At 32.8% G+C, this 22,727-nt stretch overlaps 4 protein-coding genes across 5 annotated transcripts; 2 read left to right on the top strand and 2 right to left on the bottom strand.

Moving 5' to 3' along the window:
• The first annotated feature begins 133 nt into the window (after positions 1–133).
• Positions 134–2,845, top strand: LOC100142244 (uncharacterized). 2 transcript variants are annotated; one of them, XM_015982642.2, is made up of 2 exons: positions 134–264; positions 310–2,845. In XM_015982642.2, the coding sequence occupies exons 1-2, from the start codon at positions 238–240 to the stop codon at positions 2,767–2,769; spliced, it is 2,487 nt and encodes an 828-aa protein (XP_015838128.1). In that variant the 5' UTR covers positions 134–237; the 3' UTR covers positions 2,770–2,845. The 2 variants fall into 2 exon arrangements, with proteins under 2 accessions (XP_015838128.1, XP_064214203.1); XM_064358133.1 differs by having other exon boundaries at positions 140–264; positions 323–2,845.
• Positions 2,846–3,202: 357 nt separating this feature from the next.
• Positions 3,203–15,024, bottom strand: LOC657729 (uncharacterized protein). The gene is made up of 10 exons (XM_015982643.2): positions 14,428–15,024; positions 7,081–7,202; positions 6,566–6,730; positions 6,339–6,514; positions 5,881–6,290; positions 5,086–5,311; positions 4,867–5,032; positions 4,741–4,820; positions 4,468–4,693; positions 3,203–3,991 (listed from the first exon to the last, which is right to left on the bottom strand). Exons 1-10 carry the CDS (start codon positions 14,729–14,731, stop codon positions 3,548–3,550), a joined length of 2,319 nt encoding a protein of 772 aa, XP_015838129.1. The 5' UTR covers positions 14,732–15,024; the 3' UTR covers positions 3,203–3,547.
• A 2,363-nt stretch (positions 15,025–17,387) lies between these two features.
• Positions 17,388–18,814, bottom strand: LOC657655 (gustatory receptor candidate 27). Its single transcript, XM_015982649.2, has 5 exons — positions 18,096–18,814; positions 17,953–18,052; positions 17,803–17,907; positions 17,596–17,751; positions 17,388–17,548 (listed from the first exon to the last, which is right to left on the bottom strand). The coding sequence occupies exons 1-5, from the start codon at positions 18,812–18,814 to the stop codon at positions 17,483–17,485; spliced, it is 1,146 nt and encodes a 381-aa protein (XP_015838135.1). The 3' UTR covers positions 17,388–17,482.
• A 417-nt stretch (positions 18,815–19,231) lies between these two features.
• Positions 19,232–22,720, top strand: Hacd2 (3-hydroxyacyl-CoA dehydratase 2). Its single transcript, XM_008196356.3, has 5 exons — positions 19,232–19,460; positions 19,510–19,626; positions 19,682–19,907; positions 21,905–22,250; positions 22,299–22,720. Exons 1-5 carry the CDS (start codon positions 19,380–19,382, stop codon positions 22,633–22,635), a joined length of 1,107 nt encoding a protein of 368 aa, XP_008194578.1. The 5' UTR covers positions 19,232–19,379; the 3' UTR covers positions 22,636–22,720.
• The last annotated feature ends 7 nt before the right edge of the window (positions 22,721–22,727 follow it).

Here is a 22,727-nt window from a genome sequence, read left to right as displayed (position 1 = left end):
ATGACCCAATTAAATGGACCAAGCATTTTATTTTTAATCAAGAATTTGAATTTTTTGAACGATTTTCAAGCTTATCTAACTCGAAACTAATAGATAAACAATGATAAATAGTCGAGGGTGTGTTTTACAATCTTCTTGAACTATAATCAGTACGATAACATCTTAATATATAAGTGTTGGTATTAGCTTGCATCTTATAAAGATAAATTCGTAATTTGACATTAGTGAATAGAAAAAATGACTCCTAAAAATTCGGAAACCGAAGTAAGTAAACAACTTTAAAAAATCACACATCATCGATATTTTCAGTTCTCTAAAATAGAACTTGAGGAATTTGACGAACCACCAAATGTTTCCAAACTAGCCGAAGATCTTTTAATCGCAGTCCAAAAAAACGCCATTCCCGAAATTAAACACCTAGTTTCGCAAAATCGGAGTATCCTATCATACGAATACCCATTTTACGAGCACCAAACCATCCTACTACTGGCCTGTAACGACTCACACAACATGTGCTCAGTGACACGCGAAGTCATCGAAACTTTAATCGAACTCGGAGCGAATTGTAACGAACCCAGCAGAAACGACCACTGGGAACCCCTCCATTACACCGCCCTTAACGCCAACAAAACCAAAATGCAAACAATTCTCCCACACAGCCAAATCAACTCGCTGGTCTACTGCTCCAAACAAACCACCAAAAAGTACGACTTTTGCCCCACCATCAAGGACTCGTACTCAAACAATGCCCTGAACGTTCTCCTGAAATGCGGCAACCGCCAGAAACAATTCGTCCAATGCTGCCAACTTCTGATTGAAAACGGGATCAACGTAAACCAGACCGATAGCAACGGCGTGTCCCCGTCTGATTTAATCTGGAAAATGGACAACAGCGAACTTAAACAACTACTCAGAGATAAGACAAGCCCGAAAATCGTTGATAACACCTTCGGGAACATAAAACTGAGCAAAATCCAGCGCTTCCTCTCCTTGGACTTGTCACACGAAGACGTGGACAGAGTAGACGGTGCCGATTGTCCAACTTCCAGCTGCACAATCCTGCAGTTGTGCTGCGCCAAAGGACTGACTTCGTGTGTCGTCCACCTTTTGGAAAAAGGCGCAAACCCGAATAAAACCATCCCGAAGAACCCCAACTTGCCGGTCATGATCGCCGTCAATTCCGACCACAAGGAAATCGTCGAAATACTCCTCCAGAAGAACGCGGATTTGCCCAACAATGTGTTACTCCACTTGCAGCAATTGCACCGAGATGACGACACTCTGGTCCTGGCTGATAGATACTTAAAAATAATTTTGAGACACTTGGCTCGGTTTGAAGCCACAACTGTCCAGAAATATTTAAGTTGTAAGGACGAACAGGGTCGGAGTGCTTTACACTACGCCATTTCCTACGACTGTCGTGAGAATATTTTAGCGCTCCTGGCACTTGGAGCCTCCTTGGTGGAGAAAGACGACTTCGGGAACAAATTACTTGAGTCAATTGAGCCCAAAACTTTGGAGACTTTTTTCGAGAATAATTGCAAAGTAGCGCAAAGTCGCACAAATGGGGAGAGTAAGTTTACAGTGACCATTGATTACAAGTCTCTGGTTGCGGAAACAAGCCCTGATAGTGATTTTCTCCACACTATGACGAAAATTCCCGAGTTGAACTACTTGACCAATCACCCCGTGGTGGCGCTTTATTTGGCCATGAAATGGACCAAATGTCAGTGGTTTGTTTACTTCAACTTGCTGCTCTATTTCTGTGCCTATGTTTCGTTGCTGGTTTATGGTTTCACGTTCCGGGGAATTACCGAAAGTTACAGCTCGTTTCTCATGTTTGCCTTTTTTCTCCTATTGTTTGGAGAGGTGTTACAGATTGTAACCTTCCGATTTTATTATTTCAGACGCTTGGATAATTACATTGATTTATTCCTACTGTGTGGGCTCTTGTATATTATAGCCTCCGGTTGGTTTAACACTTTGAATAACAGGAACTTATCAGTGGCGTTTTCCCTAGTTTTCCTCACTTCCACCCTTGGCATTTTCATGCAGTTGGGCAATTTCTCGTTTTTCACAGTCAAGGTTATCATTTTGCAAGAAATCACGATCACGTTTTTCAAATATATAGCGTTTTATAGTTTTCCCTTGGTGGCGTTTTTTTTCTGCTTTTACATGCTGAACGATGACAAAGACTATTTGTTTTTCCCAATGCTTTACGAAACTGTGACCATGTTCACTGGGGATTTTGACGCCGATTATCCAATGCACTTCAAACGAAACCCAATTTTCGGGCACTTGATTTACGTGGTTTTCGTCATCTTGATTGGGATTATTTTGCACAACTTGCTGATTGGTCTAGCGGTCAATGATTTGCAAGCGATTTGTTACGAAGCGAAGTTTATCGATAAGAGGGAACGCTCGAAATATATAACAAATGTTGAAAATGTTCTCTTTACCAAGTTGCAAAAGTCCTATTATTTTAGACCGATGTTTGAAAACGTGCTGAATTTTTGTCGCGTGTTCGATAATTTTGACTACACCCTAACGGTTTATTCAGACTCGAAGACGTTTTATTTGGAGAAAATGGGGAAAAAAATTGTGATTCGTGATCAAAATATAATCACGTTTTTGCAAAATGGGATTAAGGATGGCTCTCTTAAAAATAAAAGTACTGAAGATTCGTACTCGTTGAAGAGCTTGCATAAGAAAATTGAAGAGTTGGAAAAACTAATCAAAAATTTAAATTTTTCCGAAACAAAATCATAACAATTTTTACCGCAATTTCGACAAACCCTTTACTTTTTTTCTAAATATAATAATAAATTGATATTTTGAACCTTAATGATATGTTATTATGTCACTTCCCTAAATCACCCTCCGATAAGTGAATAAATAAATAAACGTAGCTTTAGTTAAAAATGATCCTAAATGAAATTGTTGCTAGCACCCAAATTACGTTCAAATCCAAAAAAAAATATTATTTTTTAAATATTTCGTGAACTGTTAAATTTAGTTATAGGGACAGCTTATGAAAACTGTTTTAAAATAACTCTAGTATCCAAAAACGCATTAAAAAATATATATTTTTTTATATAACTGTTATAGATAAATTGGTCGAAAAGTTTACAAGCTTATAACAGTTATTACAGCATAAATGGCACATATTAGTTTTTCGTGTATAAATAAATAAAAGAGTAAACACCATAAAGTGTAAGTTTATTTTTTATTGGAACTTTACAGCTTATTTACATCTGGCAAGAAATCATTTGGAAAAATTTTTTATGTGGTTGACACAAAAAAACACTTAACAAAATTTTAAGTTTATCTTAATCTAATGTTGCTCTTAGCACTTACTGATTTTGCATTACGATGATTTTCATTCAATTAATTAAAAAAACAAATTACACACAAATACAATTATTCTAAGGCTGTGTAAAAGCCTGACAACCTAAAACTAGTTTACAAACTACAAAGTCTTGAAAGGTACACAACTATTTACATAAAAATAATAATTTAAAAACAAACTTATATTCACAGTCACTGTTCATTTTTTGGTGCCTACCACCTTCGTCATTATCCTCAACATGGACACAACAGGTGCTTCAAACGCCAAAGAAACGAAAAACGAAAGAACATACGATGCCACAACTTGGCCCAGAAAAATTATAATCATGACTAAACTCCCCAAATGGAGGGGACTATCCATACTCATTGTCATCACTCGAATAACCACTGGATGTAGCAAATAGGCACAGTATGTAATCCGACTGAAGGGATACAAAATGGTCGATGATAAAACCGAATTGGCAAAACCTCCATATCCAGTAGAACATGCCACAACAATCCATGCTAAACCGAGAGCCCAAGCCGAGTGACTTAATGCACTGTAAGCAGCGCCAGCTAGCGGCGATAAATTGGCCTCGTATAAACCGTAAACAAGGGATAAAAGACACGCTATTGCGGCCGTCCAGCCGGACACCACGGCCAACTGGAAAAAAACACAAGTTTTTTAAAATTTATATAACCGCAATACATGAATCTAACGGTTTGTATAACGGTTACCTTAGTTTGACTGAGTTATATTGCGGTTTTATAACGTTATATAACGGCAATACACAAACCTAATGGTTTATATAACGGTCACCTTAGTTTAACTGAGTTATATTGCGGTTATATAACGGTTACCTGACCATAGATGACGGTTATATAACCGTTATGTTTCTATTTTAATATGGCGTATGCTGGATTTACTGTATACATCGGTTAACTAATGATGGTTCTATCTCGCAAAAGTTATATGACGGTTATATAACTGCTATATTAAAAAATATTTTTTCAATAATTTTCTCATGGTTGAGCTCGAAAAACCGGCAGCCTGTGTAACCGCAATATAACCACGCATAGATAACGGTTAGATAAGGTGGTTAAATAACAGTTAGTTTAAAAGTTAAATCATTTACCAACCTTTGACATTGTAAGTTGGCAGTTTTTCTTGAAAAGGAACCACCCAACGCACATGCCGATCAAATAAGGGCCTAGTCGGGTCCAAGGTTTGTCGTAAATTTTGTCAAAAAGGGCAAGAGGGTCATCCGAGCCTGGCATATGACTGTTGCTGTAAGCTATATAACCGGTCGTAATCCACGAACTAACCATGAAAATCAACAAGAGACAAGCGCCACTCTTGAAATGACTAAAATTGTTTAGTTAGCTATAAATTTATGTTTAACAATTGCAAACCTGGCTGCTAGAATCAACATCACTGCACCAACGATGTAAAATTGGGTGTCGTCTGATAAATACCAGCTCCATAACATACACTAGAAAAAAATTTAGGAAAAAAATAAATGAGTGGTTTATTGTTACCATTTCTTCAACTGGGAATAATGTGTTAATGTACAGAACGTTCCTCCACCAGTAGTTGGGACAGTTGACATGGTCCATGGTCGGAGGTTCGAAAATTGAGTTGTAGTTGAACCATTTCATGATTACTTCAACTACGCCCAAAGTGAACAGATAAGGCGCAGTCAATCTGAAAGAAAGAAACTCTTCAGTTTTTGTGAAATTTTGCTTGATTTTTATTACCGTGCAAATCTGTACAAGATGAGGCCAAAAAAGTGGGTTATTCCCGAAATGAAACCATTATGACCAATTGTAATGGGAGCTAGTTTTCCCTTGGCGTTTGTTCTGAAGTACAAAAATGAGACTAGAAGACCGCTAGTAAAGAAAAATGTATCTACGCTGAACGCTCCGTTTGAGATGGTTTGGAAGAAAAATTCTCTTTGGACCACTTTCCTGTACTCCATGTTGTCTGCAAAATAAATTACATTAACATAATTGTATTTGACGGCTGCCTTTTACGTCGTTTTACGTCTGAAAATTATTTTTCCATTAAATTTCAAGCACAATATCTTTTATAATATATAAATTATCCCTAACAAAAAAATTGCAAAAATGGTGGATGCGCCGGGTCGAAATTTTGGTCACTAACTTAAATAGTTGTTGCAGTAACTTTAGGAATAAAACTTGAAAAACTACGTTAAAAAGTTTGTAATTATCAGACATTAAAGCATTATAAAGCTTATACATGGATATTATTTTGCAAAATAAAATAAAAAATAATTTAGGAAATAGATAGAAATAAAACATTATAATCTGATTACTTTTCAGAACTAATGCTTTCTAACTTTGCCGGTGACTGTATTCAAATTTATTTAAAAACATTTTCGGATAACAGAAAAAAAAATCACTTAACTTATTTAGGCAAAAATTAAGTTGATAGTTTAGTCTTAGTTTTTTTTGTTTTTTTTTTTTCAACGAATTCTAGGCAATTTAGCTCGTTTTTAAGTTAAAATCGACTGAATAATTTAATTAACCAACCTGAATATTTGAATGCAATAATGCAAGTGTGTCCCAAAATAACCCAAGCCATGCTGATGGATTTAAGCCCATGGATGACCGGAATCGTGTCACTGCTAACAGACTGGTCACAAATCGTCCTAATATTCGCCCTTAGTGAAAATGCAAGTACAGTTTCCTTTACTATTAGTTTAACAATATCCCTCAAAGTCCTCGGTTTCGCTTCAGTTTTAAGCCCAGCTTCAGTCTCCTCGTTGTTGTTATTGACAGTATAAACACCGTTTTTCGTTTTAGTGTCCGGCATACTCATATCAAGCTTTAGGTGCGTCTGACTGATAGACATGAGCTTTTTGCGTTTTTCCTCGTGTTCCAAATAGAAATCGTACGAAGTTCCAATGATCAAACAAACGACAACGAACGACGTTACGCCACTGGAAATTTTTCTTGAATAATTTAAGTCACAGTTATGTTTTTTTTACCATAAAATGATAAACGTTCGGTCTTGCCAAATGTTGAATCGGTTGTGGTGCGACCTCACAGCTTCGACTTTCACCGTGACTTTGGTTGAAGCTTTGGATGTTTCTTCCATAATTACTTTAATATCAGAGTCAGTGCAAACGTAAGGCATGCAGAGACCAATGTGGAGGATGCGTTCCTAAACACGTAGAAAATTAAATCTGGGTGAATTTTTTACCCCACTTCTTACTTCCGTGGTGAAGCTTGAATTAACATCAATTCGCAGCATAAAGAACGATATGGGGAAGGGTGGCAGAGAGGAGAATTTCAAAGGACCGGTGACGTAACCGACTGACTGACTTGGGCTTGAAGGCCTTCGAGGTACTTCAGCTTCTCTCGAAGTTCGTGTCCGATTCTGCAATGTTTGATAACAGAAATTGTTAAGGTGTTTTTTTTGCATTTTTCGCCGATTTGTTGACACACCTGACGTTCGTTTGCTCACATTACAAGGATAAATTCAAAACAGCGTTAAACTTAAATAAAGTAAGGTGGGTCTGTGTTGACACTGTCCAAAAACTGAACGAAATGGTCATATAGGTACAGGTGTTAGGTTTCGCTTTCTAGAACTGCAAAACCATATTTTGGTTGACGTAAGAAGTGTAATCGACCATTAAAAATTATGCATGTTTAATTTAGCGTTAACTATTTCATTTATTTCGCAAAGAATTCAACGTTTTTTATTAGAGAACGCAATTAAACAATTACCTCCGGATTCACTACGATGGATTTGCTTCTTGGGACAATATTTTCGCATAAACTTTGCGAGCCGGTCCAGTATTGGTTGCCCCAGAACCACCCTGTAGAGTACCGGCCACTGGCATCGTCCACTGCAAAAAATTTTATTTTACGAAACGAACCATAATTTTCTAGTATTTATTTAATCTCGAAAACTAAATGGGTTTCATTGTGAACTTTTTAAAAACTTACCGTTATTTGGATGAGCTTAGATTTATTTTATGTTTCTACTAGTTTTGTTGCTTTTTAATTTCATTTTTTTATTCCGACTTATGATATTAAGATTTTTTGTAGTTAAAAAAGTAGATACGAACTTTTTTGTAGGAACTTAACAAACCTATATTTCCACCTCCCATTAGCGGACACCTCTCAACAACGGACAATTAAAGGTTCCCCATTGGTGTCCGTTGTTGAGAGGCACATACGTCAGGATATGTTTAGATTTTGCTTTCCTGTTTTACGTTTATGTTTCTATTTTGAGCTTTTGGTAACATTTTAATATTAATATTTGTAGATATCTTTGGCAGAATTACAATTTTTAGTATAACAGTTTAAATTTTTGAAGATATTTCTCCTTCAAAGACTATTTATAATATAAACAATTACATTATTCTTTTTTATCAATCAACTTATGAAATTTTATACGAATAACTTATATAACCGAGATGTAACCTTCTAATATAACCGCCAGCTCCCAAATGTGACGCTTTTATAAGGTAACTGTTAGTTAACCATCTTATCTAACCGTTATATATGTTGCGGTTATATAACTCGTTATCTAACCTTTATCTACGCGTAGTTATATTGTATTGTTCACTGTTTTCTTTATTGTTTTCTCAGCTCTGGACAAATTCTCCAAAGCCACCTTATATTGTAGGATTAATAGATCGGCAGATAGAAAGTGAGAAAGCATTTATTTTTAGATCACTTGTTTTTGTAATTATTTTTATAAAATGCCGGCGAATATTAAATGTAACTGTAACATAACCATGCTTAGATCACCAATATATAAACAGAATCTAGCATACGCTAAACTACATCACAAACATAACAGTTATATAACCGTCACATAACCTTTACTTATACTTATACGCTAGATATAACTATGGTTAAATAACCGATATATTTCCTGAATCTAGCTTGGCCCATATTATAACGGTTATATAACCGTAATATAACCATGGTTAGGTAACCGTTCTAAAAGCTGGGTCTAACATAACCAATTGTTAGTTTTGTGTTTTGCGGTTATGTAACGTTATATAACCGAGAGATAACTCAGTAAAATGGTGCTACTAGGGCCTGTATTACGATCAAAAGCTTATTTTTTAAGTTTCTGAACAGAAATACACATTTTAGTAAATTTAAATGTAATTTAAAGCTGAAAATGTTCGAAGTGAGATGAAAGCTTTCCGGTCATTGTTGCCGAAGGTTAGACATTCTCACAACACCTTTTACTCTATATTCCATCAAATAACAATATTGTTAGGTGCGAGTATTAGCAATGAAATGTGAAATTTCAAGGCTAGTACCATGTGTACTATTTTAGTACCATATTTTATGTAAATCATCGCTGTATTATTCTGTCCACGCAAAATTATACGAAAAGTGTGTCAAAACCGTATTTAGAAAACAGGAGCTAGATAAGTAGTTCTAATAATTTTTGAAAAACCCAATTTAAATTTGTTAGTTTTTTAATTGTGCAAGCGTGCGATTGGCCAATGTGACTCCAAAATCGAAGCCTATTTCGTTTCAAGTCACACCAAAGTCTAGTTAAATTGCAAAATAATTCCACCTTGAGTCCAACCATACCATCGAATTGATGCAACAAAAATAATTTGCAATAATTAACAATAAAAATTAAATTACAAAATTCAGCTATTGTACATTAAAATGTCCAACGTGTCGCGTCGTAAAACAGCGATGCATATAAAAAACAGCACAATCCAATCATTGACTTACCGGTCAGATGATTGCAATGGTTTTGTAGGAAAACGATTTCGCTATTAAAATAAATCCAAGTTTTAGGTCAGCAAAATTTGCAACATCAAACAAATGTAATGTTTCCACAAGTAGTGGATTGGCTTTTAAACGTGAGAAGAAGCATTAATAAGAAAATTTACTGTTTCTGGAGTAAATAAATAAATAAACGAAAGTTTTTTAGTTTGTCAATCTGTATCTAGAGAATTTTAAACTTACTTTTTTTTTTAATTTTTTTGTATTGTATTGCCGGTCTCTGCTAATAAGTAGTAATAACCGCTTGCAATAAATTACAAGAATTGTCGGTTTTTATGCCTTATGCAATGTCAAGTCGTTGTAATAGTATCTTTGTCGCAAAAAGGAAATGGCACAGATCGGCCGAAGACTTGTAGCTAGTGTTTACTACAAGTAACCGTGACTGAGGACAGTGAAAGTAATTTTTTTGGCTGTAGGTGGTACCGTTCATGAGGAAAGTTTGATGAGTTTGAAAAAATGTGTGCAGGAAGTAATGACTAATGCGCACTGTCGTGCTTCCAATAAAATTTATTAAAACAAACAATTAACTAATTAATTCAACAAAAAAGCCAAGTTTTATGTCTATTGATTCTCGTAATCGCAGTTTAATTTTAATTAACACTATTTGCAGATACTTTAAATGAAATAATTAGTTTTCAAACCTGCTAACTTAACCTTCATTGAAATTTATTATTCTGCGAAAGTTTATACGCAAAATGCATATTGCATGCAAATATTAGCTTAATTCGATTTTTGTAAAAGTGAAAAATGGTTGTGGTGAACGGTAAAAATGTTTACACGGTCGTTGGCATCAAAAGTACCATCCATTTTCCACACACGAAATTAACGAAAATTTTAATTACTTTTCTAGCGATAAAAATTCACAGTTGAGAAACATTGAAAGCCTTCAATCAATGTTTCAGTTTTTTTTAATAAATAGATAAACGCATTGTATTTTTTCTTTGTTTGTCATTTAATTTTTTTTTCTTTTTTTTTTAATTAATTTTTTGTATTAGTGAATTAGGTCTTGAAATTCTCGGTTATTTCTCAAACATTTCTGTATTTTTTCAAGTCTTGTAACCAATGACGTGCACCTCTTGTAAAAGAAAGTTACAAAGAACGGTTATATCATCTCTACGCGTTCTCCAGTCAACGGCACTTGCTTTAAAATGAAAGTGAACACTTCTTGTACTAGTCTTCCATTGGACTTTGTTGTCATTTCATGACCCAAATAAGTAAAAATTGTCTTTTACCATTTGATATATTGCTTCGTAATTACAGTCAAGTCAAAATTACCATACAATTTGTTTTCTTCGATTATCATATCACTGTCTCACCCGGAAATGTTCATCTTGTGTGTTCTTTACATAACAATGTAATTTACTTTGCTATTGCGTAAGCTGTCGCCTATTTAATCAAGTCATCATCGTGTTTAAAGAGAAATAATAAGTATAGAAAGCAACAATAATGATAAAAGAAATTTCAAACGCATTGAAAAAGCAATAACCTCATTCAAAAAAAAATTCGCGAACAAATTTGTTCATTAATCCACAAATTTTTTTGAAAAAAATAAACTTGCGAAAACACTTTTATTACCATTTTTTGGTGTAATTATTGTCAATTTGGGGCAAGTTGGTTAATCCGACTGCCATACACGAAAACTTCTAATAAATAATGTGAAGAAATACCAAAATAATCATTAAAAAGTTGAAATAATTGTACAGGAGTGTATACAGTTTATTCATTCATTTATTAGTTACCGAAAATTTTGTGAAAAAAAATTATTAAAGTATTAAATAAGCAATTACAGTAAAAGTTCGCACAAATACTAATTTACTTTCTGTACCTAAATTTTTAAAACAAACAATTTCTACTAGAAGTAAACATTTTTGTGTTTGTTGTTACATTTTTATGCATATTTATGCTGTTAGGAAGATATGCATTCTTGAAACAATTTACATTTAATTAGTATAATTAAAAAGAAAGTAATTACGTGCGTATGATAAATATTAAATTAATTCTAAACGCTCTCTTAGTTTGAATAAAAACTAGACGTGCTGAAGAAGGTGCAAATTATTATTGTCTTCAGTTTTAAAAAAAATTAAACAAATCTTTGGTAAGAACTGTCGATCAGCTCCGAAGAAAGTGATACTTGGACAGTTTCATTTTTAGCAAAGTTCGAGTGAAAGTGTTATTAAAGCGTTGATAAAAACTATTGTAAAAATATTAAGTAATATCGCAATGAAGTGAAGACCGGAACTGGTCGTAAATATCTCCATGTAATAATTGCATTAATGGTAATGAAAGTGTGTGTCTCGAAGTGGTGAAAAATCGAAGCTTTTTAACAATAAATTATTCCTGTTCCACTTTCTTTGCTCATCACTAATTGCTTTTGTTATCGTAGAGTTATATAAAGTCCAGTCATTCATAAATGTTTCTTGCAAAACAAATAGGATAAGAAAGCATTTCCTTTGGTGAAATGGACTTTATAAGAAATTGAATTTCACACAAAATATTACGAAATTATAAACAATGACTTCTGTAAATAAATACTTTCGTTTTCGGGTAATTGGCCCGTGGTTATTCAAGTCGAAATTGTGACTCACGAATGAAGATGTAGGATGTGTTAACAACAATGTACAGGACTTGTGACAAGGGAAATTTGAAGGAAAGTGAGTGATAAACATGCAAAATGAGAAAGTACGAAACTAAAACTAAAACTTGATTAAATAATACAGCAGTTTAATGATCTTGAATATTTGGCTAAGTCAAGGTTAATAACGCAAGGAGAGCATTTAGACTTGTTATTAAATTAAAATTATCCTTGATGAGGGCACAAAAATAGGTCACTAGGCATTGGTACAAAAATTTTTCGTCATCAAATCATATGTAGGAAAATAATTCCGAAAACCATCCTTTTGTACTTTGGAACATATTGAGTCAGACTTGTTTAACAAACTCTGTAAGTCATTGTTTACTGCTTTGTAATAAATTGACACTATTTAATAGACAAATGCGAAGTTTTTATATTATTAATTGTGATAAAATATGATTACTGCTGAATTTTTAATAACAACCATTGCAGCACACTGTAAACAAAAATTAAATAAATGCACAATTGCCATCAATAAAATGATAAAGTAGTCCAAAAAATCGGGAAATTGAAGTATTTTGTAACCGTATTAAAAATTGTTTAAAAATAAAATGCAAAATTGTCAATAAATAAAAATTTTTGTGAAGTATAAAAAACGTGACTAAATAACAGCTTTTGATTAAAAGGGTTACTTATGACAAAATGCCGTGTGCTAAGGAAGGTCATATTTAAATGCTTCTATTATCTATTTATCATTATTTATTTATCTTACGACTATACTAACATTTTTGTAAAAAAAAACGAAATTTTACTAAAGCTTGATTTCACCAATGAAAGTTAAATTTTGTAGGAAAATAAATTCACCGGAAATGTAACTGAAATCTAGACAAAAACAGTGTAAATGCTGCGTTTTTCAAATTTTTAAACACATATCAGAGAAAAAACAAAATTTAATATATTTAGAAAAATTTCGCTTAAAGTAAAAAGAATAAATGCTTAGAAAATGTAAATTTTGGTTATTTTTCGTTCTTGTTTAATAAAAACAGGAAGAAAAATTTAATTTTTGGTCTAAAAACTTGTTTCAATCTTCAGAAATTTCAAAAATGTCATTTTTGGTATAATTCTGCTTATTTGAAAAAATAATTGCGGAATAATTAAGTTTCTGCTGAATAAACACTTAGAAATGGTAAATTTTGGTCGTTTGTATACTAATATAATAAAACACCTAATTGTAAATCTAAAAACGCGTTTAGTCAGAACTTGCAAAAACAATGTTTTTTTATTCAATAATTTATTGACTTTTTTTAAGTTTTTGCTGAATAAGCTCTTAGAAAAGGTAAACTTTTGGTCATTTTCGACCAAATTGGAACAATAATTTTTGATGCGCCTTTTTTGAGCATTAAAGCACGTTTTAGAGCTAAAATATTTGCTTTGTTTTCAATATTCTGCTAAAAGAGACCAAAAAATTTTGAGTCAGCTACAAACTAAGTTTTTTTTTAATTTGCTTAAAACTGGATGAAAATTCACAGAATTAGATCGAATTAAATCGAAAAAACTTTTCAAAAACACCTAAAAATCACAAATTAATGGAGACTGATATGTTAGTTTGTCAAAATAAAGTAAAATACTACATTTTAAATTAAAATTTTATACGTTAAACTGAAACAAACTGTAAAAATTAGCAAGTTAAGTCGAAAATTAAATAATTGTCATTGTTTGGATTTTTAGCAAGTTGTTCAGAGGAAGACGGAAATATTCGCAAAATATTATGCAAACCAAACCGAAGAAATCAAATTAGTCTGAAATAAATTGTAATTTTTGCTTTTTTCTCGAAAAGTTTCATTAAAACAGATTGAAAAAATCACCAAATTAAAGCCGATTTTGTATATTTTTAAAAATCATAAGTTCAAAAACTGATAAACCTTAACACTGAGACTGAAATTCAGAAAAACTTAGCGACTGAAAATCTGAAAAAACTATCGAAGTGGAAAAGAAAAATACTAATAAATTGAAACGTTAATATAATGAATAAAAACCAATACAATACAAAAATGAATAACTAAAAATCTTAAAAACAGGAATTTCAAATACACAGTAAGTTCAAAACTCTGTAGACTTAAAATGAATAATATGAAATACTATGGGGAAATTAAGAAAATTAAGAAATGAAAAAAATCTTTAGAAGTAGAATATTATAAATTATTTCGCAGAAGTAAGCCAAAAAATTAAAAAAAAAATAATTTCCAGTTTTGTTTTTGGAAATATTAATTTTATTACTGACACCTTTCGACAAATTAAAAAATATTTTTGGTTACAGTTGAATTTAAATTTACTTCTCTCAATTATTACAAACTAATGTCAATTTTAATTATTAGGCTTTATGTAAGCTCTAGAAATGAGAAGGTTACATTTATCACCACAATTCAATGTCATTCCCTTTACCTTTCACAAGTGGTTCATGCATTAGGTCATTTTACTCAACTCGCATGCAGTTATTGAATTCCTTAAAAAATAACGCAATTTGCGAAATTTATTGCACCATCACAAAAACACAACGAATCAATCAATTCGTTACACCAAAGTCGAAATTGAAAATAATAATTTTTTGTAACAATACAACAAATTAAATAATAGTAAGCAGTTTCCTCTTGAGGTGTCAGAGAAAGTCACTTACGCATTAAATCATAATTTCTTCTTCAAACACTCCATTTCCGCAACACGAACAAACTTACTTTTCAACGCCCAGTTCTCGGTCTTCCTGAGTCCTTCGAGATACAGCTCCACATCCTTCCGGCAGCTTAACGAGACGAGCTTTTTCGTCGTTTCCCAATTGGCCGCCAAAATTTCCGAATTAAAAAAATTCAAAACTCTGGCTAAACTCGCCGGCACCACTGTATGATTACCGTCACTCGCACTCAGGTTCACTTGGGGCAGGGAGTATTTCGGGTCCACTTTGGTCCCTTCCTTGTACTCCATTTCGAGGAGTTTGGTCGCAGTGGCGTAGGCCAGCAGGAATAGGAAGATGGTTTTGTTCATTTTCTTGTATTATTTTATGACGAACGCGCGCTTCGGACAAGTTCAAGAATATGGTGTTGAATGCACATTGCCATGTGCTCGCGGAGGTTTAGTCCCGCTAACTTTCTCTCTCTTTGAGTGTTTAACAATTGTTGTCCATGGGACACCCCACCCGCTTGGGATCGAAACTTCGAGACGATTTGCAAAAAATACGATTTTGAAATACACAGTTAATAGTGTACTGTTATAATTCAATTATTGCATTATTTGTAGTCCAAACTTCTGGTATAAAACCGGAAAACTTATGTAAACTGAAATTGGCGTAAAATTGAACCGTTATATAAAAAAAATAACTAAGGATTATTTTACAAAATTATTCCGTTATTATGGTTAAGTAGCAATTAATTAGGTACTCCAATATTTAGTTATGAAAACTATACATTAGCGTGTGCTTAATGTTCCTGCCTTAAAAAATCCTACGACGAGTAGGAGTGTTTTTTTGGAAATTAAATATTTTTGGGTCGCTTCAAAAAATGTACAGTCAAGCAAAATGCAAATGACGCTTCAATAAACCAGTGCTGGAGATGCATCAAGTAGACAGGGGCCAATTTATTGAAAGCGAAATTAGAATTAAATTCATTTATTTTGCAATTACGTTCGTAAATAATTTATTAATTGTTATTACGTCATATGAAGGTTTTAAAATATAAAATGTAAAATATAAATATATAATTGCATGCGATAAAAAAATGAAAGAAATAAATGTATGTTTTTAAGTATTTATCAAAATTATTCGGTCGTGACAACGCACAGGGTATTCTAGAAACGTGGAAAACTTTTTTATGTGATCAATAAACTAATTTACATAAATTTCATAATAAAATTATTTCTTAAAAAACACAATTTTCTATCTTGGTTAATTAATTTTTTATTAAAACACATATGAGAAATTTACGTAAATCAAGTGACTTTTGATTTTTAATGATAAGTTTTACAGTTTTACATATTATACTGTTAGGTACAGTTACCCAAAATGAAAATGACGTGTCTATAACGCGTCGTCTAAATCAAGTTTGGAGTGAAGTTCGACATTTTGTTTATCATCATTTGAAATAATTGAGGATTTTTAATAATAAAGGTTTTTATTAGAAAAAAAAATGTGAAAAGGCAAAGTCTATAGCTTATGCGGTTGAAGCAAAATATAAACTTTAAAAGAATCAAAAAGAAGTGAAAAATGTTTTTTCTTGAGTTTCAGTTTGTGTTTTTAAGATTGTTTTTTTACGTAAACATGCCTAATAAGATTGAAAAAAATATAAGAATAACTTTTTTTTTGAGCAAATTGTGACACTTTTCAGACTAATCTTGACGAAATTTTTGTCGAAACACCACCACTTTTGACTGATTTTATCGATTTTAGACGTTTTTCGATCAAATCCTGTAAAATAAATAAGTTTTTGATTCAAAAATGCACGGTACGCGTTTGTTTATGGACGCGTCATTTTTATTTTGGGTGACTGTACAAGTTTAGTATTCATTTTTTTAGGGATAAAATAAATTATAACAATTATTACGCCAAGTCTGTACGAGTGATAGCAACATAACAAAAACATATACAACCAACAAAACGTAATATTTTAAACAGCTTCAGGTAGAAGTCAATAGATATTTATTAGCCACATAAAATTTAATATTTAGTAATTGCACTGTTGATCGTAACTGTTATTATTTTACCTGACAAAATAAAGATTTGTTTAAATCACACCTAAAACGCTAAATAAATTTTATTTCTATCGTTTTAAAGGTTTTCTACATTTATCTGACGTATATAAGGGCGTAATTTATTTTGAGTTCATTTTTTGTTCGTCTCTGATTGGGTTGCCTTGTTTGGCAAAAATGGTGGATGCGCCGGGATATTTCTTTAAATAGATTTTTTGTGAGACATTTCGATATTTAGTGAGACATTATTTCTATCTTATTAAATGTTTTCTACATTTATCTGAGGTATATGAGGGCGTAATATACGTATTTATTTTTAATTCATTCTTTGTTCGTTTCTGATAGGGTTGACTTGTTCGGCAAAAATGGTGGATGCGCCGGGATATTTTCTCAAATAGATATTTAGTGAGACATTATTTTTATCTTATTAAATGTTTTCTACATTTATCTGAGGTATATGAGGGCGTAATATACGTATTTATTTTTAGTTCATTTTTTGTTCGCCTCTGATAGGGTTAACTTGTTCTGCAAAAATGGTGGATGCGCCGGGATATTTCCTCAAATAGATATTTCGTGAGACATTTAGATATTTAGTGAGACATTATTTTTATTTTATTAAATGTTTTCTATATTTATCTGAGGTATATAAGGGCGTAATATACGTATTTATTTTTAGTTCATTCTTTGTTCGTCTCTGATAGGGTTGACTTCTTCGGCAAAAATGGTGGATGCGCCGGGATATTTCCAGCAAATAAATATTTAATGAGATATTTAGATATTTAGTGAGAAATTATTTCTATTCTATTAAAGGTTTTCTACATTTATCTTAAGTATATAAGGGCGTAATATAGGTATTTATTTTTAATTTATTTTTTGTTCGTTTCTGATTGACTCGTTTGGAAAAAATGGTGAATGCGCCGGGATATTTCCAGCAAATAAACATTTTAAAAGTAATAGACAGTTTTTGTAGAACATCTTTATTGCTTATAAGTGCACATTTATTTGTGATAACAAAATTTTCCCGTGCGTGTGCAAAAAAGTCGTTTTATGCCTCACTTAATTGTTCCTAATATCGTGCATATTTTTCAACGCCGTGAAGAAACTCCAAGCTTTCTGCATTATCTAAACAAAGTAATGAATTACCAAATTTTCCGTAAGTTGGTACTCACTTTCTTGAACGTATCCAAATCAAGCGAAAATATATTAGCGACATAAAACACGATCGGTTTTTCCAACTGTCCCATAAAAATAAAAACCTCGTTTTGAATTTGTTTAGAGGCGTCGTACCAGTGCATTTCATAAATTGCAAAATACAAATCTTCCGTCTAGAACTTGTAGTTTCATTAAATTGATCACGAAATTTTCAACCACTAAACTTTTTCGAGAACTCTGTGACCAAAATAGCAATACATAAAAATTTCGCTAATGACTCCCAACTTGAAAACGAAATATTTGATAAAATCCTGGCTTCCAGGGTCGGCCTGAAAACAACTTAACTATCACGGTTTTTTAAAATTTTGTTTTACCAGAGATAACTTGTACATTGTCAAACACAGGGCGACCAAGGAGCAAAAAAACTGAACGACTAGAATTCCCTGGTACGTGTCAGACACTATTTTTGTGTACCTATAATAACACTAACAAATTTGCTCAACTGGTTATAACTTGCCTTAAAATAACATTGTATTGTTCGATGCATTCGATAAAAATTTTCCTGGACTCTGCCACATTTCTAAAGCCGTTGGTGACAATCTTATCCAAATTTCTAAGAGTGTCGCTCACAATTTCGCACTGAGTTTCAATCTGAATTAGGCAAGTGTAGAAAAACGCGTCGGTGGAAACATTAGTATAAGCGATAGAAATGCAAGCAAACGCCAAAATAAAATAAACCAAGTCAAAAACCACCGGCTGTTTGTAATCGAACGGAAACCACACAATCAGCGGCATTTCCCGCCTATCCTGAAAATAGGGCACTATGAACATGGCAACACACGTCGGAATGATCAAAATCGCGAAATTTTTCATAACTTTACGCTCGAAAATAACCGACTCATCGAATATTTTTTTCTGGTTTTCGGTCCGAATTTTCGCGTATTGTGTCTCCAACAAGTGGGTCAGATTCACGATGTTTGTGAAATTTTTCTGGAAAATTGCGTATTTTAAAGGCCCTGTTGACATTGCCGGGAGGTAATAGAAATTTTCACTGATTTCACTGACATTGTAATTGACGAGGGCACAAATCCAGGCACTGAAAAATGTGACTGCGAACGAAAAAACGACAAAAATTTTGTAGAGGCGGTAAGTGGGGTTTTCCACGTGCCAGACTGTGAGTGCTTTGAGGAAAAATGTGTTGAGTTTGAAGGCTTCAAGGGGGTTCGAGTGCGACATGATTTAAACACATTTGCAATGTGACGAGTTGTTTTATAACAATAATAAAATAATTTATTATTTATTGAACGTTTCGTTCTGTTGAGAGAAGATAATTATAAGCCGCGCTTTTTTACCTTGTTATTAAATGCGAGTACTTTGTGTTTAAAACATGATTTTTACTTCTTTGTGATTAAATTTTTTTTTAAATATTAAAATTAATATTTTTTAAGGTTTTGTAGGTACTTGTTTTTTTTAATGAATTATTTTGGACAGGAAAATATTTTTGTAAAATAAACAATGTATTGTTTGACAAAGTTATAATTCCAAAATTACAGCAAAAAAACAAGAAAAATAAATATGAAAAAATTGCAAAAAATGCACGAGAGTTTTGTTGGTTGCCTAAAAGAGGCTTTTTGATTCAACAAAAACAAGCCGCCTGCGCGTGATGTGTCAAAATAAATAACAACCAGAGCTAGGTTATGTAAAAGTCATGTTTGTTGATAGCTATTTAATTATTCCTCTGTTCTAAATAGTGATAATGTGAATAGTGCTTATCACACCTCATTACGTGTGCAATAGCAGGATGTCAGTGTTAAGTCCGTTTGTTTTTTGGGCCCAAAACGAAAAAACTGTCTTCTTAAAAGTAGACCTAAAGGACGTAAAAGTAACTATCACGACATAAAATCGATAAATTATAACTCGTTGTACTTTAGGATCCCAACATAACTCTAGAATGCCATAAATTACAATTTCAGTCCAAAGGGGTTGGAGCCCGGGGGCTGAACGAGTATGCCTTTGCAATTGACTTCTATTCAAACATAGATGCTGAGGTAATAACACCTCGTCGTTTTGTTCCATTGCAATAATAACACGGAGAAATTGCAGAAAAGTGTGCACAAAATCACTGATAATCGGGTAGATTTTACCATAATTAAGACAGAAAAGGGCTGGTGGCCTAGGTTGATGACCCAGACCCAGAAACCCATATGGTTGAAAATCGACCATGACCGCTTCCAGGCGGAAGACATGGACGAGGAGGTGGCCGACGTGATGCAAGATTATCCAAATTTGTACGATAAACTACAGAGGGAGGAATTTGGGTATAAAAAAGGTCAGTCAAAAGACGGACAATTTAGTAATAAAATTTTTATTTATTTCTGGAACATACTGTAATTTGAAAATAATTTTTAGCTATGCAGGCGGTTAGTAACAATAATATTAATCCATTTTTCAATTATTTAAGGTTTAAGTGGGACTTTTTTATAGTTTTGAAACAGCTAATAGCTTTAAAACTGAAGCGAACTTGCTTTTAAATTGTGTTCACATTTTACGTTAAATAACTTGATAAAGCTTCAAGCAATAAATTTTTTATTTGAAATTTTACGCTAGTGCGTTAATGAAAAAGTGTAGTATTACATTACATTATGCTAAGTACTAAATTGAAAACCTTTGTTAGTTTTGTATATTTAAAAAAAATATGAAATGTGTTTTTGTCAGGTAATGCAAGATTGAAGTTAGATAACTTGAAACTAGAAATAATATGCTTTTATTTGATTTATTTTCTTTTGAGGGGAGAAAGGTAGTAATTACAAAATAACCCCATTAGACATGAGATGGTCAGGTCAGGTCATCAGTAATTGGGTGGGTGAAGCTCACAAACCCATGCTGATGGGCTCTGCTATGCGAGAGCGATGTGAATTTGTTTTTATGAAAGATATAAACCTGTAAGGTACCAAAGTGTTTGCAAAATGTAGATTCACGCGCCCTCTCTTGAAAGCCAAAAGTATACAGGCTGATTCTTTCAGGCCCTACTTCTAATATAGCTAGAACTTTAAGATTTTGTATGCAATCTAAATCGACCATTTGGAGTTCAACTAAATTATTTTTAAAATGGCTGAACTTCCAGAAATTTGAAATTTTAAATAGTAACCACCTATTTTTATACCATTGTTGAATTCGCTTCTTGAAACTGAGTAAAATGTATCTCGGTTATTAGTACTTATCTGTTATAGTTTTTGACGTATGCTAATTTTTTTATACAAATTTTTATTTGTAGGGGTTTATTTAAAATATCACAGCTTGTGAACCCTTCAAAACAAGTGAATAGTTCTTTTTGCATTTGATAGCCAAAGGTTCAAAGGGTCTTCTCAAGTCTTTAGGATTGTCAGCTGTCAAATTGCAAGGCTACTATGATTTTTTGAAAATAATGATTAAAAAATGATTATAAAACGTTTTTTTCAATGGCAATCAAAAGAACATCAATTTTTATGCAGACTTTTATTAACACATTCTATACTATCTCTTACAGTTTTTGAAATAATCGCAAAAAACAGAATTTTAGCTCATTATTTTCATTTTTAATCAAGCAAACTTTGGAAAAATACGATAAAATTGTGCTATTAATTAAAAGAAATGTTCGACTTGTTTACCATTTTCATTCAAGAAGTTTAAAATTCGATGCCAGACTGACTGAATTACTTTACATAATTTACTAAGTTATAATAAACTATAATTAAATATTATTATTTTGCTGCTTATTTGATAATAAACCAGCTAAAAACTAAACAAAATATGGAAGTTTGTCAATGGTTGACCATTATGCAAGGTCTACTTGATTAACTATGAATATTACGAAATAAAATCTGTTTTTTTGTGATTTTTTTCAAAAACTGTATGAGATAGGATGCATTTATAAAAGTCAGCATAAATATCGACATTCTTTCGATTGCCGTTAAGAAAATGGGGTCATTCCATTTGAAAAAACTGAGTTATAGCAGTTTATTGAAAACCATTTTGAAAAAATCATATTAGCTATGAATTTTGACTACTGACATTTTCGAAAATTCTAGAAAACTCTTCAAATCTTCGGTTATCGAATGCAAGAAAAATTATTCACTTATCGCAAAGGGTTCAAGGGCTGCGACAACTTAGATAAACCCTTGCAAATGAAAATTTTAACAAAAAAATTGACATATGTCAAAAAGTATGACAGATAAGTACCAACAACAGAATGGATCGTATACAAAATTAGAAATTAGAAGTTAAAAATTTTCAAATGTAGACCCTAAAAGAATCACCCTGTATTAACGTATCATTGTTTTGTTTCAGAGGACTTCAAAAAAGTCTACTTGACGCTTTACAATTTATTTATGTACGTTGGCTTCATGTACGTAGTGTGCGTATTATCAGTCAGGTACATCAAAGACGGCTCCGATTCCTTCCCTGGAACTTATGCAGCTGTAGGTTCCGCTATGTGCTTTTTACAATTAATCCAAATTTTGGAAGTTATGCATCCGTTGTTTGGCTATGTTAGAGGCGGGGCTTTCATACCAGCGCTTCAAGTAGGCGGGCGAATTTTCGTCTTAATACTAATGCTAGAACTGGAACCGCGGCTACAAACCATGCCGGTGGTTTTTTACTTGTTTATGACATGGGCGGCCATAGAAATAATTAGGTGTGTAACCAACACCACAAAATTCATAATCTTGTGATTGTTTTCCAGATATCCCTACTACATGTCGCAATTGTTAAAAAAAGAAAACGGTTTATTGACTTGGTTAAGATACACCGCTTGGATAGTGCTTTACCCGATTGGATTTGTCTGTGAAGGTGTTATTATTTTCCGAAATTTGATTTTTATGGAACAGGATAATACGTGGTCGGTAACTATTTCTAGTCCGTTTGAATTTACATTGAAATTTGCGACGGTTTTGCGCCTCTATTTATTAATCGGGATGATTCCAGGGTTGTACACCCTGATGTCACACATGTACAAAGCGCGGAAACTTAAAATCGGGCCTGTGACCGTCAAAAAAAATAAAATCAAAAAAGCGCAATGAGCTAAGTAGTCAATTTTATCGCACAGTTTTTGCATTGTTAACAAAGTGGCAGTTACAGTTATTGAAATAAAACACTAAATGCGAAGCGGTCT

This window comes from Tribolium castaneum, chromosome 7 (genome assembly GCF_031307605.1).
Source record: "Tribolium castaneum strain GA2 chromosome 7, icTriCast1.1, whole genome shotgun sequence".
NCBI classification, from domain to species: domain Eukaryota; kingdom Metazoa; phylum Arthropoda; class Insecta; order Coleoptera; family Tenebrionidae; genus Tribolium; species Tribolium castaneum.
This window is presented reverse-complemented; position numbering and strand designations above follow the sequence as displayed.